Below are 14474 nucleotides of genomic sequence, written 5' to 3' on the forward strand. Positions count from 1 at the left end.
CGATCCACGAACGTACGCGTGGTCGTCGCATTCTCTTACGTCGTCTGTAGTCAGCTTTTTCCGGCGTATAGTTAAAGCTGCTATTTTGTGACGTATAGATAGACTTGCCATGTTAAAGTATGGCCGTCGTTCCCGCGTCGAAATTTAAATTTTTTTTTTTTTGCCTAAGTCGTCCGTGAATAGGGATGGACGTAAGTCACGGCTAAGTTAAAAAAAATGACGTCGTTGCGACATCATTTAGCGCAATGCACGGCGGGAAATTTAGGAACGACGCATGCGCATTTCATTTGGCGCAGGGACGCGCTTCATTTAAATGAAACCCGCCCCCAACCCGCCCAATTTCAAATACGCCGCCAGAAATACGCAGCCGTAACTTACAGCGCAAATTCTTCCTGGATTCGAATTTAAGCCAGGTAAGATACGGCGGCGTAGCGTATCTCTGATACGCTGCGCCTGTCCAATTGTATGTGAATCTGCCCCCTAATGCATGCTTTAAAAACCAACCATGCAGATGTATGAAATAGCCTGAACACGGGTGGTTCTTTTTCAAATATATTTTTATATTGCATAGCTAGATTTCTTCACACTGCCCCATCCTCCCCTACTTTATTTTGCACATGGTGCAATTTGACACCGACATCTTCTCCAATCCAAAATACAGGGTACAATCTTTCAAAGAAAACACAGTGGAACATGTGTAGATTTTCCAGCTCCCCATCCTTGATGCCATAGAAGGTAATGCTGCCAGCCGCACAGTCTAAGTGAACACCAATCCTTTTGTACATTGGTAAGTTCAGCAAAACTTCTTTGTTACCATGCCAAGCAGAGTGGCCCATGCTCCGTAACTCCAGACTCCAAGAACAGCTGTTTCTTCCAATTTGGTTTTCCATTTCTTTGGTACGTTTTAAGGAATCATAAGCTACCCCTATCTGCACAAAGAAGGTTGATATCTCCACCTCCCAGTAATGGCTTCCTTCCGAGAATCCTTCTGTGCACATCACCTGCCAGCTTTGAAATCTCTTGGGGGATTCAGGAACATTATTACCCCTTGAACTTGTCTTGTGTGTGGCTTTACAATTCTGATTGGATATTATAATGTGTTTGTTGGCTGTCTCTAGGTCAAACATCAGGTTTCTGTAATCTGTAGATTGAAGCAAGCAGATGTCCATGAGAATAATAACAACATGACATTAACTCATAATCTCTGGTCAACTTTCTTTGTCAGTACTGAAGTCCTATTCACACCGATGTGTTGGGGCATTTTTAACCTCTTCCTGACGGCCATACGACTTTATACGGCCGCAGTGTGGTTCTTAATCTCTGGGAGGCCGTCTATATATGGCCAACGGCCTCCAGCCACAGGGGGGCGCGCGAGCGCCAGCGTGCGTGCCTGCCGCATCACTGAGATGCTGATGCGCTTGCCTGGCGGCCGCGATCGGCGATTACAGAGACAAGGACGTGAATCTGTGTGGGTAAACACACCGGTCCACGTCCTGTCAGGGAGAGAGGAGACTGATGCTGTCTCCCTTGTACATAGGGACACAGATCGGTCACCTCCCCCAGTCAGTCCCCTTCCCCCACAGTTAGAAACACTATGCAGGGTACACATTTAACCCCTCCCTCACCCCCTAGTGTGAACCCCTTCAATGCCAGTCACATTTATACAGTAATTAGTGCATATTTATAGCACTGGTAGCAGTATAAATGTGAATGGTGCCAAAAATGTGTCAAAAGTGTCCGATGTGTCCGCCATAATGTCGCAGTCCCAATAAAAAAATCGCAGATCGCCGCTATTGCTAGTAAAAAAAAAATAATAATTATGTCCCCTATTTTGTAGGCGCTATAACTTTTGCACAAACCAGTTGCTTATTGCGATATTTTTGGTAAAAAAAAGAAAAAATGTAGAAGAATATGTATCGGCCTAGACTGAGAATTATTATTATTTTTTTTTTTTAATTGAGCTATTTATTATAGCAGCAAGTAAAAAATATTGTTTTTTTTTTTTTTCAAAATTGACACTCTTTTTTTGTTTATAGCGCAGAAAATAAAAACCGCAGAGGTGATCAAATGCCACCAAAAGAAAGCTCTATTTGTGGGGGGGAAAAAAGACGTCAATTTTGTTTTGGAGCCACGTCACACAATGAACTGAAGCATACCACAATTCACATAGAATGCTGCACTGTGTTGCTTAAAAGGGTCACATGCATTTTTTTGGTCTGTTGTAGTGCTTGGCAGAACATATTTAATAAATTGGCTACTTTAAAGTATCATGCATGAATTAATGAACAGCAAAAGAGCGCTAAAGTGTAAATCATCAAAATAAGAACTGGATCAGCCATCAGGTTCTAAAAGCCAGCAAGAGAAAAGTGGAAGCTGATTTTCATGAAGGTCAGAAAGATCTGAGATATTACAGCTGTAGGAATCCCCTGGGTTACTAGGTAATTGGGACTCAAAGTGCACCTGTACTCATATACAAGTACAGTAAAACCTTGGATTGAGAGTAACTTGGTCTGAGAGTGTTTAGAAAGAAAAGCTATCTTTTTTAAATAAATGTTGACTTGATAAACGAGCGATGTCTTGATATACAAGTAGTGTCACAACACAACTGAGTATAAAAGAGAACAGATGTGCCTCTAAGGCCGCGTACACACGGTCGATCCATCCGATGAGAATGGTCCGACCGACCGTTTTCATCGGTTCACCGCTGAAGCGGCCTGATGGTCTGATGTGCCTACACACCATCAGTTCAAAAACCGATCGGGTCAGAACGCGGTGAAGTAAAACACATGACGTGCTGAAAAAAACAAAGTTCAATGCCTCCAAGCATGCGTCGACTTGATTCTGAGCATGTGCGGGTTTGAACCGATGCTTTTGTGTACTAACCATCGGTTTGTACCTATTGGTCAGCAGTCCATGGTTCGATTTTAAAGCAAGTTCTATAATTTTTGTCCGAAGGACAAAAGACCGATGGGCCATACACACGGTCGGTTTGGACCGATGAAACTGAACTTTGGTCCGTTTTCATCGGTTTGGACCGATGGTGTGTACGCGGCCTAAGTGTAGCAATGTGGTTACATTTAATAAGGGTACAACATTTAGCAATTCACATGGTTGATGATTAAAACAGGCACATTCCAAGAGGCACATCCAAGTATGTAGGCATCTGGGGGGAAAGCTGTCCACATAGACCCTCCTCCTCACTGACTTCAACATCATCCCTTCCACGCTAAGCTCCATGAGAGCTTCAAGCCTCGATTTCAGATCGCTCTACTGCAGTTTAGTCTTCTCAGTCACTATTGCAGACTGACAGTGGTGAGAGCCGGCGATGCGGAAGATGGTCTATGTGGAAAGCTTTACCCCAGATGCCTGCATACGTAGATGTGCTTCTTTTAACCACTTCAATACCAGGCACTTGCGCACCTTCCTGCCCAAGCCAATTTTCAGCGTTGTTGCAATTTGAATGACAATTGCGCGGTCATGCTACACTGTACCCACAAATAGAGCTTTCTTTTGGTGGTATTTGATCACCTCTGCGATTTTTATTTTTTTGCGCAACAAATAAAAAATTGCCCCGAGACGAAGTGACCTATCACGAAACACGTCTGGTGGAGCGAGCGACGTGCTGACGTCATCCCCCTCATCGATGTAATCTCTACACAAGTTTTTCCTGGAAGCGTCCGGACGGCGCTACAGGCTTGAAGCTTTTTTGTATCTTCTGAAATGTGAGTTGTATACCTGTGTGCTTATTTTAATAAAATACCCCCTGATTTTATGCCATGTGAAGCACTTCTCTTTTCCATATGATCCATGCCATTGAGTCTATATGTGAAGTTCTATTACATCGTGGATACACCATTAACCAGTTCCCTATTGGAGTGATATGCTGGGTTTGGTCCATGAGGACCTTTGTATCTGGTAAGCAGATTTTAGAATAACGGTGGTGGATTCACATGAGTTCTTCTGGGATCACAATTATTCATTAGTCGGATTGTGCACGGGTGTTTAATTTGAAGCTCATCTATGGACTGTCTTCACTCACTGGGACATTACCTAACTTATTGATTTTTTTCAATTTATGATTAATTTCATCTCCATCTTCAATTGCTATTTGCCCTGCATTAGATGGATGGGGTGTATGTTTATTTGTATGTTCATTTGCAGGTTTAGTTTTCAAGTCGTTTGGAGCCATATCTGTCAATATGAATTACTGCACCTTGATATGTATCACTTTATTTATTGATGTCTGCTATTAATTTATTTATTACCAGGCATATTTGATTTACACTGGGCGTTATACCCCTTACATGTGTTTCCTTAATAGGAACACCACTTTTGGTTTAGCGCAATTATATATTTTTTCCATATTTTCTACTTTTTGGAATAGCTGCATCTAACTTCTGGTCAGTCTGGCCTCCCTCCCCCAGGCTCTGATGAATTCCCTTTGCTAGTCTGGAATATTCCACATTCCGGGACTCAGTATCCTTTCTCCAAAATGGAAAACTTCAAAAGTGGATAGAAGGATGTGCATCTCACCTTTCTGAAGGATACAGAGCCATGGTCCCTCCATCCCCTCCAAGATTCTTGTTGACGGGAGGCCCCCCTCCAGGCTAGGATGGGCAAGCCTATTTTTGGGATCCGTGGGTACCTTTCCATGGCAAAACATGGTTACTTTTGGGGGTTCAGACATCACCACCCAGAACATTTCTTTATCTCGACCACAGTAACACATTCCACTCAAAAGGTTGATGTCCTTTCCCAGTACATCAAGATGATACAAGTGCAAATGGCATTGATTCCAGGCTCTCCCCTGGTGTTCAATTTAAAGAAATAGAGTAGAAAAGGGACATTTCCAGTTCATGTGCCTTTCTTTCAGAGCTCTCCACTTCACCGATGGCCTTTACAAAGGTCCTAGCCTCCCTGTATCCCCTCGAAGAAAACTGGAAAGCTTCAAACCTAGCAATATTCAGATGGCATTCTACAGTTGGCCCAGACTAGTTCAAAAGGAGATTTTTCTGGTCAGCCTGCAATGTTTTAGCTGCATAGAAGGTGCCAAGACAATTCGAGCCGACCCAACATTTCATCAATGCTTGGGCCCAGTTCAATACTGAAGAGAATAATTTTCTCTTCCTCTCCAGTTTTGTCCAAGCAGCAAAGAGTCCTCAGAAGGCAGTATCTTTGTCAGTGATGTCAGCTTCAGAAAAGCATGAGTCTCATGGGTCTCAATGGTGTCTACCTTGGATAGCCCATGTAAGCGAAAGATCTCCTGAGCAAAAATGGAAGCAGTTCTTTAGAAGTGGGCAACTTATTTAGTGGAATACAATGAGACATTTTCAAGAACCGGTCAACCACCATGTTGCCCTGGGAGTAACTCCACAGGGAAATCCAAAGACAGATGGGTCCAGGGCCTCTCTCCATTGGTTATGGGTTGTAGGAGGCCCACTGGAAGGTGTTGTGGAGTCTTACTCTGAGCACACACGGAACAAGCAGCTGCGAAGGTGTTTACATCAGCACGTAGACTAGGCCACCAGAATTGTTGGAAAATGGCCCAAAAGAGTTCATTCTTCCCATGGTGGCCAGCAGCCTTGGGAGAATAGTAAGTCTGGAGCACGGCAGTATGGAGACTCTCTGGGACAAAGCAGTAGTCACAAGGTTTCTCACGAGGAGCATGGACCTGAATGGCAAGAATTTTGTCACCCAAAGGAGAAGTGAAACTGGTGAGAACTGTAGCCAGAATACGATCAGGAGGAATCACAGGAACTGGAACCGACTCCATCTTGGAAGTGGAGGAACATTGTTGTGACAAAGCGTCAGACCTTACATTCTTAGTAACGGGTAAGAATGAGACAATGTAATTGAAACTTGACAAGAAAGAGCCCATCGCTCCCTTCTGGGAGAGAGGCGTTTAGCCTCAGACAAGAAAGTGAGATTCTTATGGTCAGTAAGAATGAGAACCGGCACGGTGGTACCTTAGAGGAGATGTCTCCATTCTTTCAGGGCTAAAATGTTCGCCAAAAGCTCTCTGTCCCCAATCTCGTAATCGCACGCCGTAGGTGACAATTTCTTCGAAAACTAGCCACAAGAATGCATAGCGCTATCAGAGGTAGGATGTTAAGACAGAAGGTGACAACTCCAGTCTCAGAAGCATCAACCTCAAGGATAAAAGGTAACTTAGGACAAGGATGTGCCAACACAGGAGCAGAAACAAAGGCAGCCTTGAGACTCTCAAGTGCCTTAATGCACTCTGGAGACCAACTCTGTGGGTTACCGTACTTTCTGGTCATATCAGTCTGGGGCTTGACCAAGAAAACGCTGCAGACGGTGTAAACCCACAGGTCGGGGCCACTGTAGGACTGCTGAAAGTTTCTCTAGGTCCATCGAAAAATCAGCAGTGGAAATTACATAACCCAGGAATTTAACCTGTTCGATGAAATTCGCACTTCTCCAATTTACAATAGAGATTGTTCTCTCTTAGTTTCTGAAGCACATGACAAACATCTGTGTGGTGGCTCTCCAGAGACTTGGAAAATATGAGGATATTGTCGAGATAACTGCAACAAATCTTGGAGGACATTGTTAATAAATTCCTGGAAAACTGCCGGAGCGTTACAAAGGCCAAATGACATTATGATATACTCATAATGACCTGTTCTGGTATTAAACACAGTTTTCCACTCGTCACCCTCCTTAATCCTCACAAGATTTTATCCCCCTCTCAAATTAAGCTTTGTGAAAACCGTTGCTCCCTTGAAGCGGTCAAGAAACTCTGTAATCAACGGAATCAGATAAGCATTCTTAATCGTGAAACGATTGAGACCCCTATAATCAATACAAGGTCTCAGTTCACCACTCTTCTTTACAAAGAAGAAACCACCACCACCAGGAGACGAGGATCTGCGGATAAAACCTCCAGAAAGTGTGGATGCAACATACTCCTCCATGGCCTTATCCTACAAGCCCAGGGGGTATGGCACCACGAGGGTGTATGGCACCAAGTTGAAGGTCAACTGCACAATCATGCAACCGGTGTGGAGGCAAACTACTGGCTTGACCTTTGTCAAAGACATCGCTAAAATCGCGATACTCCAGGGAGGAGGGTGAAGAGGTGCACAGGACCTTGGCTACCTTCTGTAAGCATGTGTTACTGCATTGTGGCGACCAGGAGAGAACCTAAGCACGGAGCCAATCAAAAGAGGGGTTGTGCCTCTGTAACCAAAGATAATCAAAAACTTAGGTGAGGAAATAACTTGGAATTGGATTATCTCATGGTAAAGAGCCCCTACGGCTATGGACAACGGAACAGTCTCATGAGTCACATGGACAGGCTGTTGAGGTCTCCCGTCAAGAGCCTCAATGGCAAGTGGAGTGTCACGCAACTTCAGCAAAATCTAGTGCTTTGATACAAAGGCAGCATCAATGAACAGGCCTGCAGTCCCAGAGTCGATTATAGCCTATATCTCGATGGATGACTCAGCCCAACAAAGGGTAACCGGAACCAGGGGCTTATCCTTCAAAACAACGTCACCTGAGGTCTGTCCATGACAGGACCTCAGGGTTTGGGCGTTCCCTGGACGGGTAGGACAAGACTTAAAAAGGTGATCTGTCTGGCCACAATAAAGGCACAATCTCTCCCTAATCCTAAAGGCTCTCTCATCCACAGAGTGACGTGTGAAGCCCAAGTGTATGGGTTCACCTTCACCGACAGACTCGGTACCAGCAGGCATGGGAGGTGAGGGATGCAAGAGTGGGACTTCAAAGCTCGGAGCCAAAAGGTACAGGAGGCTTTCGCAAGCACTCCTTAAAGGAAAGTCTCTCTCTGAGTCTGGAGTCAATAAGCATGGCAAAACGAAATCAGCTTCTCCAGCTCAGTGGGTATGTCTTGGGCTGCTATGCCATCTTTGATGTTATCCGAGAGACTGTGAGAAAAAGCAGCCATGAGGGCCTCATTGTTCCACACCTCTGCTGCCAGGGTACGGAAGTCAATGACATATTCGACAACAGTTCCCGTACCCCGTTTGATGGACATGAGGCTTTTGACAGCAAAAATGGAGCATGCAGGAACGTCAAATACCCTTTTAAAAAGGAACCCACAAACTCTGGGTAACTCAAGACAATGGGTTTTTGCATCTCCCATAGAAGGTTTGCCCAGGCCGAGGCTCACTTAGAAAGAAAAGATATCCCGAAACCTACTTTGCTTCGGTCTGTGGGAAATGCCTGGGGTAGCATTTCAAAGTATATCTCAACCTAGTTGAGAAACCCTCCGCAAACCCATGGCAAACTGATCGATGCAGTGATCCTGGTCATCCGATCTGGAAAAATATTAACAAGTGGATTAACTGCATCTTCTGAATTCATGACAATAAATCAGACCGAGACAGTACAAAGTACAATTAAATCACACTTAAGGTAAACAGAGTAAACGTAGTCAAAATATAGCCAGAGTTCAGGAACCGGAACGGATAGTCAGACAAGCCAAAACGTCAGGGAGACAGAGATTAGCATAGTAGAACAGCAAGCAAGATCTGGAGCCAGAAGGAACGTCAACCAAGCAAGTCTTTAACAGGAACACAGGAGAGTGTCTCTAGAGATGTGACCAAGGCAAAGGCAGAGATCATCTGTGCTGGACTGCTTAAGTAAGCAGGACTGACGAGCAGGATATCATCAACAAGTGAGTCACTGTGGAGAGACAGGAGCTGGCAATCAGCCGACAGCTGAGCGGCCAGCTCAGAGAAGGAAGGGCTGAGCCAGCCCCGACAGAAGTGCAAGTAAGAACATGTATTAGGCCGTTTCCATGACCTGGTCATGATTTGATCATAGATACGGCCTAACACATGCCCTTGCTTTCGCTTAAAGTAGATGTAAACCCACCACTTATGATTCTCAACTATTGCCATCTTTCTTATGTATATATGTATACATGCCTCCTGCATGTATCGCTACCTTTTAAAAATCACCCCCTTCTGCACACCGGGCCCCGTAAATCTCCAAAATCCATGGGTGGGTATATGCTCCGGAGCTAAGTGGGCGGAGTCGTGATGTCACTAGGCTCTCCGCCCACCTCTACACTCCCCTTTGGCCAGGCAGCGTTGCAAAGGAAACAGAGCACGCTCACAGCCCCCTGTGACTTCTGCGCAAGTGCTACACACCACAGGCTTTAGTAATAGCTGTGAGATGCTAAAAGAGGTGGATAATGATGCTGGGAAAGTCTATCTCGTGCTAGTGCATGAGATAAGGAAATGAGCTGTCAGTCACAGCAAGGGGGAAGAACAGACTTTTAATTTCTCTGTGTGTCTGTTTTTATCTCACTGAAAGAAGATAAGAAATTGCTCAGAGCTAGATTATCTCTTTGTGGCAAGACTGGGCACAGATGACATGAAATCATATGCTGTGTCGGGTACAAGCCTTAATTAAAAACAAAAAAAATGTACATCCACTTTAATGCCTCTCAGCCTCTCTGCTTGTTTCTCGGGTAGCGGCTTTGGTTTCGGGTCTTCCGGTCCTCTCACAAAGTCACATCTGGTGTGCCACTTCTGGCTTGTGCAGCTCTGTCTTCCACCGTATAGCATCGTCCTTGTAGTGGATACATGGGCATACCTCGCCATTGGACATACAGTTTCTGCTAAGCTACATTTTCCATCCTTTGGCTTGCCACACACTGCCACCAACGCAAACGGGCCACTCGAGCATGTAAGCATACAAGTTCGGCTATTATTCTGTCATCATCATCATCATCATCATTAGTGCACAGCCATACTATGTACTGGTTCTATAATAAAAGGTTTTTAGTTTTAACATTAATGAGTTGGTTCGTGGACTACCGCACTTAGGGATATATATATTGATCATATATATCATATATATATATTGATCATAGGACCTAGCTAGTCCTTAAGTGCTTTATCTGTGAAGTGAATTTGTTCATGGTTGCTAACTGTGCTGTCGCCTCACTTTTTGGCTTGAATGGGCAACACAGCATCAGTGTCATATGTTTAGAGACAAAGGGGCACTGACGGTGGCTTCCCGAAAGAAGCTGAATGATCATGTCCGGTGGACACAGCCTGTGATCTATCGTGCCACTGCACGGCCTCACAAGAGGTGTGTTCTGGGAGAACATCATATGACGTCCTCCCAGAACAACAGCGCTCCCACCCAACCATTTTTTTTACTATAGGCCGGGCAGGAAGGTATTAAACTGTGGGTTGAGTTAGGGCCAATGTTATAAGTAGGCTATCATGGATTGGCCTAAGAAAAGGAAAATTACAGTAAGTGTTTGATACAATTTTCTGTTTTCTTACTGGATAATTACAATCAAGATGAGACAGTATACCTTGAAAAAGCTTGTTTCTGATGGTGCTCATGGTTGTGGGATCTGTTACTAGTTCTCTCTTCAGTTTACTAGGAAATGTTCCTGAGGTCTGTGTTGGGCGACATGTACTTGTTATACCAAAACTGGAAGACTTTGCTGAGATCTCTATAAAAGAAAGAGAAACTAGTAGAGTAGAGTGCATAAAATATAATTTTATATTTGGTGTCCTCCAACTTCATCTTCTCACTTTTTTACTCCAATGAGCTGCAAAATTGGGTCATTCCTGCGCCTTTGTTTACGCGAACTGCAGGACAGAAATGACCCGGAACCCAGCAACTTGGATTAAAAAAAAAAAAAAGTACTCATTTGGAGATCGGCTAGAGATGAGCTTGGCAAAAGCCCAGGGTCACCTCTAATCTTGATTTATCAGGAAACGATATCAAGATACTTGATACGGGATCTTACACTTACCTATAGTGCCTGCTTGTGTGGCCACAGGGTGTAATGCATTGGGCAGCTCCTCTTGAAGTAGTCTTGTGACTTCAGGCAGAACCTTAGTGATTGCATTCATCTGTGCTGTTCCACAGAGCTGAACATTTGGTGGTACTGGAGCACATCCAACTGGGGAAAGTTGTGGAAGACCCTGCAACAGCAACAGGATGACTTAATGGAGATCTCAACTCAACTCAACAAATAAATAAGAGTTTGCTAAAGCAATGTGCATCATAAACAACTGCCACGTATTTTTATTTTTGTCCAAAAAAGCAAGTTTATTGATCAAAAATTTGACACACAGTCCAAAGTACCACAATCTTATCCAATATAGCAGACACAGACATGGCCATAAACAGAACAGTATTATATGTAAACAAAAATCAACATACTGAGAGGTCATATAGACCGCAACCAACCACCACACCATCCCCTGTCCTGCTAGCCCAAGAGTCTGTCCATGACTAGGTCATTCGGGGCTAGCCCCGGCGTTCCCAACCACAAGTCCCATAACTTTTCAAATTTTCCAGAGCATCCCCTATGTTTGTATATAACCTTCTCCATCCTCAACGCATTACCAAGTGCAGTGGTCCACTCCCTGACTGTGGGAGGCACCTCAGATTTCCAATGCTGCATGATCAATTTTCTGGCCAAAAAAGGGCCCTAGTAAGGGCCTCCCTAATATGGGGTTCCCATTCCAGCTCGTCTAAAAGATTCAGGAGACACTGCTTAGGATCTAATGGGATCGAAACCTGGAATACTGCGTTTAGTGTGTCTGTCACCCCCTTCCAATAGGCATGCAACTTGGGGCAGCGCCAAAGCATATGTATCAAATCCCCATGGTCTCTTTTACATCTCGCACAAGTCGGTGTGGGCCGCAATCCCATAGCATGCAATCTGTGGGGCGTTTCGTATACTCTTAGGAGTGTATATAGTTGCGTTAGGCGCTGTGTCACATTCAGGGAACAAATGGTAACCGACTGCAGGGCCTCCTCCCACTGTTCCTCGTCCAGGAGACCTACATCAACCTCCCACTTCCTCCTAACTGTCAGGGGATGTTTTGTGAGATATTTACAAAGCAGTGTACTATAGCTCTGGGAAATAAAACCCTTAGATGTCTCTGCACTCTTAAGCTGTGAAAGGATTGGAAGGGAGTCCACATGCCATTCCGAGGCCCTGGATTGGGCAACAAATGCATGCCTAAGCTGCATATAGTAGAAGAGCATGCTCGCTGGTAACTGATATGCCTCCCTCAGAGTCTCAAAAGGCAATAAACCACCACTCCCCAGAACCTGTGTCAAGAAGCGGATCCCATACCTCTTCCATCTTTCCCCCTGTTGCAATTTGGCTAGTTCGAGATAGGAGTCATTTGCACAGATGGGGCTGAACTCGGTGATGCCCGAGGCCCCTTGTAAATACTTGGTCTTGTTCCATGTCTTTTACATTAAGCTATACGTGGGGAAGCTTTTATGGGACCTTTCAAAAGCCAGGGACTCAAGCGCTGTCGGAATTGACTCTTCCCCCACCGTCCGGAGCATAATATGCTCAGAGACGCTGGGGACCCTGCCCGCCTGCTCCCCCTCAGAGAGCATGGTACCTATCTTATGCTGCAATTGCGATGCCAGATAGTACAGCCAAGGATTCGGCAAGGCAAGACCCCCCTCATCCTTGGGGCGCTGCAGATGCTCTAATTTTATCCTGGGCGGGCGATTTTTCCAGATCAGTTTTTGAAAAATGGTATTAATTATCCTGAAGGTCTTTAGGGGGATCACCAATGGGGAGTTGTGAAGCATGTAGAGCAGCTGGGGCATAAGAATCATTTTGATCAGATTCACTTTGCCCGCAACCGACATACATAGAGCATTACACGTTTTAGCACGGGAGCGAAACCTGGCCAGCAGAGGGGAGATGTTCAGTAAGCCATAGTCCCCGATACGCGGTGTCACTTGTATTCCTAAGTACTTAAGGGAGGTAGCTACAGGGATACCACCCACCCGGTCTCCGTGTTGCGACTGGGCATCATCCAGGGGCATCAAAGCAGACTTAGACCAATTTAATTTAAGGCCCGAGAACTCCCCAAATGTAACCACCATCTCCATTGTCGTGCTCAGGGATTGCTCGGTATCGCCCAGCAGGATCATCGTGTCGTCCGCATACAGCATCACCTTCTCCTGTCTATCTCCATAACAAAAGCCAGTGATACCCCTATGTTCTCTAATCTGAATCGCCAGTGGCTCTATTGCCAGGGCAAACAGCAGGGGGGACAGTGGACACCCCTGCCGCGTACCCCGGCCCAGAGCAAAAGATAACGACACTCTCCCAGCCTCTCTGATAACCGCCTGGGGGCGATGATACAGCAACCGCACCCAAGAGATAAACACCTCTCCGAATCCGAATCGCCGCAACACCTCCCAGAGATACGGCCACTCCACGCTATCGAAGGCCTTCATAGCGTCAAGCGACAGCAGGGCTCTCCTACCCACATTATCAGCCCGGGACTGCATATTAAGAAATAGTCTTCTGAGGTTTATAGCTGTGGATTTGTTGGGCATAAATCCTGCATGGTCCGGGTGTATGACTGAGGTAATCACCCTATTTAACCTGAGGGCCAGTACCTTCACCAGGATTTTGATATCTGATTGTAGTAGCGAAATCTGCCTGTACGAGACGGGTCCACTGGGTCCTTACCAGGTTTAAGGATTAGCACAATGTGTGCCTTAGCCATAGAGGGCGGGAGGGCATTGGACTCCCTTGCAGCATTAAAGACCCCCTAGCAGCCTGGGCAGCATGGCCTCGGAGTATTGTTTGTAAATCTCCATGGGGATTCCGTCCCCCCCTGGGGCTTTACAATTGGGGGAGGCCGCCACCGCCTCCTGCAGCTCCTCTAAAATCAACGGAGAGTCGAGCTCCGAGCTTTGGGAAAGGGAGAGAAGCGGAAATGCAATCTCGTCCAGGTAGTAGGACAGCTCCTCAGTGCTATACACCGAGGCTGGGCGATACAACTGTTCATAAAAGTCTGCTAGCGTCTGTATTATGAGATCAGAGGATTGAACCAGCCGCCCGGCAGCGGTCCGCAAGGTCCCGATAGCCGGGGACTTCTGTTCCGAGTTCGCTATCCTAGCCAGAAGACGGCCTGTTGTCTCCCCCTAATCAAAAAATGCTGTTTTGGTGAAAAAACTCTTTTTCTGCCGCAGAGGCGAGCAGGTGCTCATACGCAGATTGAGCCGACTGCCACGCCCCTCTAGCCATCTCAGCGGGATCCTGAACATACTTAGCCTCCAGTGAGTGGACCTGCAGTTCCAGAGCCTCCCTGAGGGCCTCCGAGCGTTTCTTAACCTTATTGACCTCCCCACTGAGCAGACGTCTAAGATAAACTTTAAATGCTTCCCATTCAGCAAGGACAGATTCTGGATCGGACCGGTCTGAGAAAAACCTCAGGACGCTCCCCTCTAGTTCCTCCGGGGCAGTAAATAGCTGAAGCCAAAAGGCGTTAAACTTCCAGGGTGCTCTGGAAAGAGTAGATAAATGGGACACCGTAAGAGTTATCACCATGTATGAGTGATCAGAAACACATCTAGATCTGTATGCGACTTCCAAAACCGAGGGGAGCATCGCAGAGTTACCCACCGCCAGGTCTATCCTAGATCACGACCCATGAGCCTTGGAGAAACATAAGAAT

The 14474-nt window shown here is 45.8% G+C and overlaps 1 protein-coding gene across 1 annotated transcript in view; it reads right to left on the reverse strand.

The window, feature by feature from the left end:
- Positions 1-539: 539 nt before the first annotated feature.
- TRIM65 (tripartite motif containing 65) overlaps positions 540-14474 on the reverse strand; it is a 49833-nt gene continuing 35898 nt past the window's right edge. Inside the window, exons 4-6 of the mRNA XM_040329959.1 lie at positions 10775-10946; positions 10325-10468; positions 540-1141 (exon numbers count right to left, since the gene is read on the reverse strand). Of these exons, the coding sequence (XP_040185893.1) occupies positions 582-1141; positions 10325-10468; positions 10775-10946 (876 nt within the window). The 3' untranslated portion in view covers positions 540-581. The remainder of the gene's footprint in view (positions 1142-10324; positions 10469-10774; positions 10947-14474) is intronic.

The sequence above is a fragment of the Rana temporaria genome, chromosome 12, assembly GCF_905171775.1.
Source record: "Rana temporaria chromosome 12, aRanTem1.1, whole genome shotgun sequence".
NCBI classification, from domain to species: domain Eukaryota; kingdom Metazoa; phylum Chordata; class Amphibia; order Anura; family Ranidae; genus Rana; species Rana temporaria.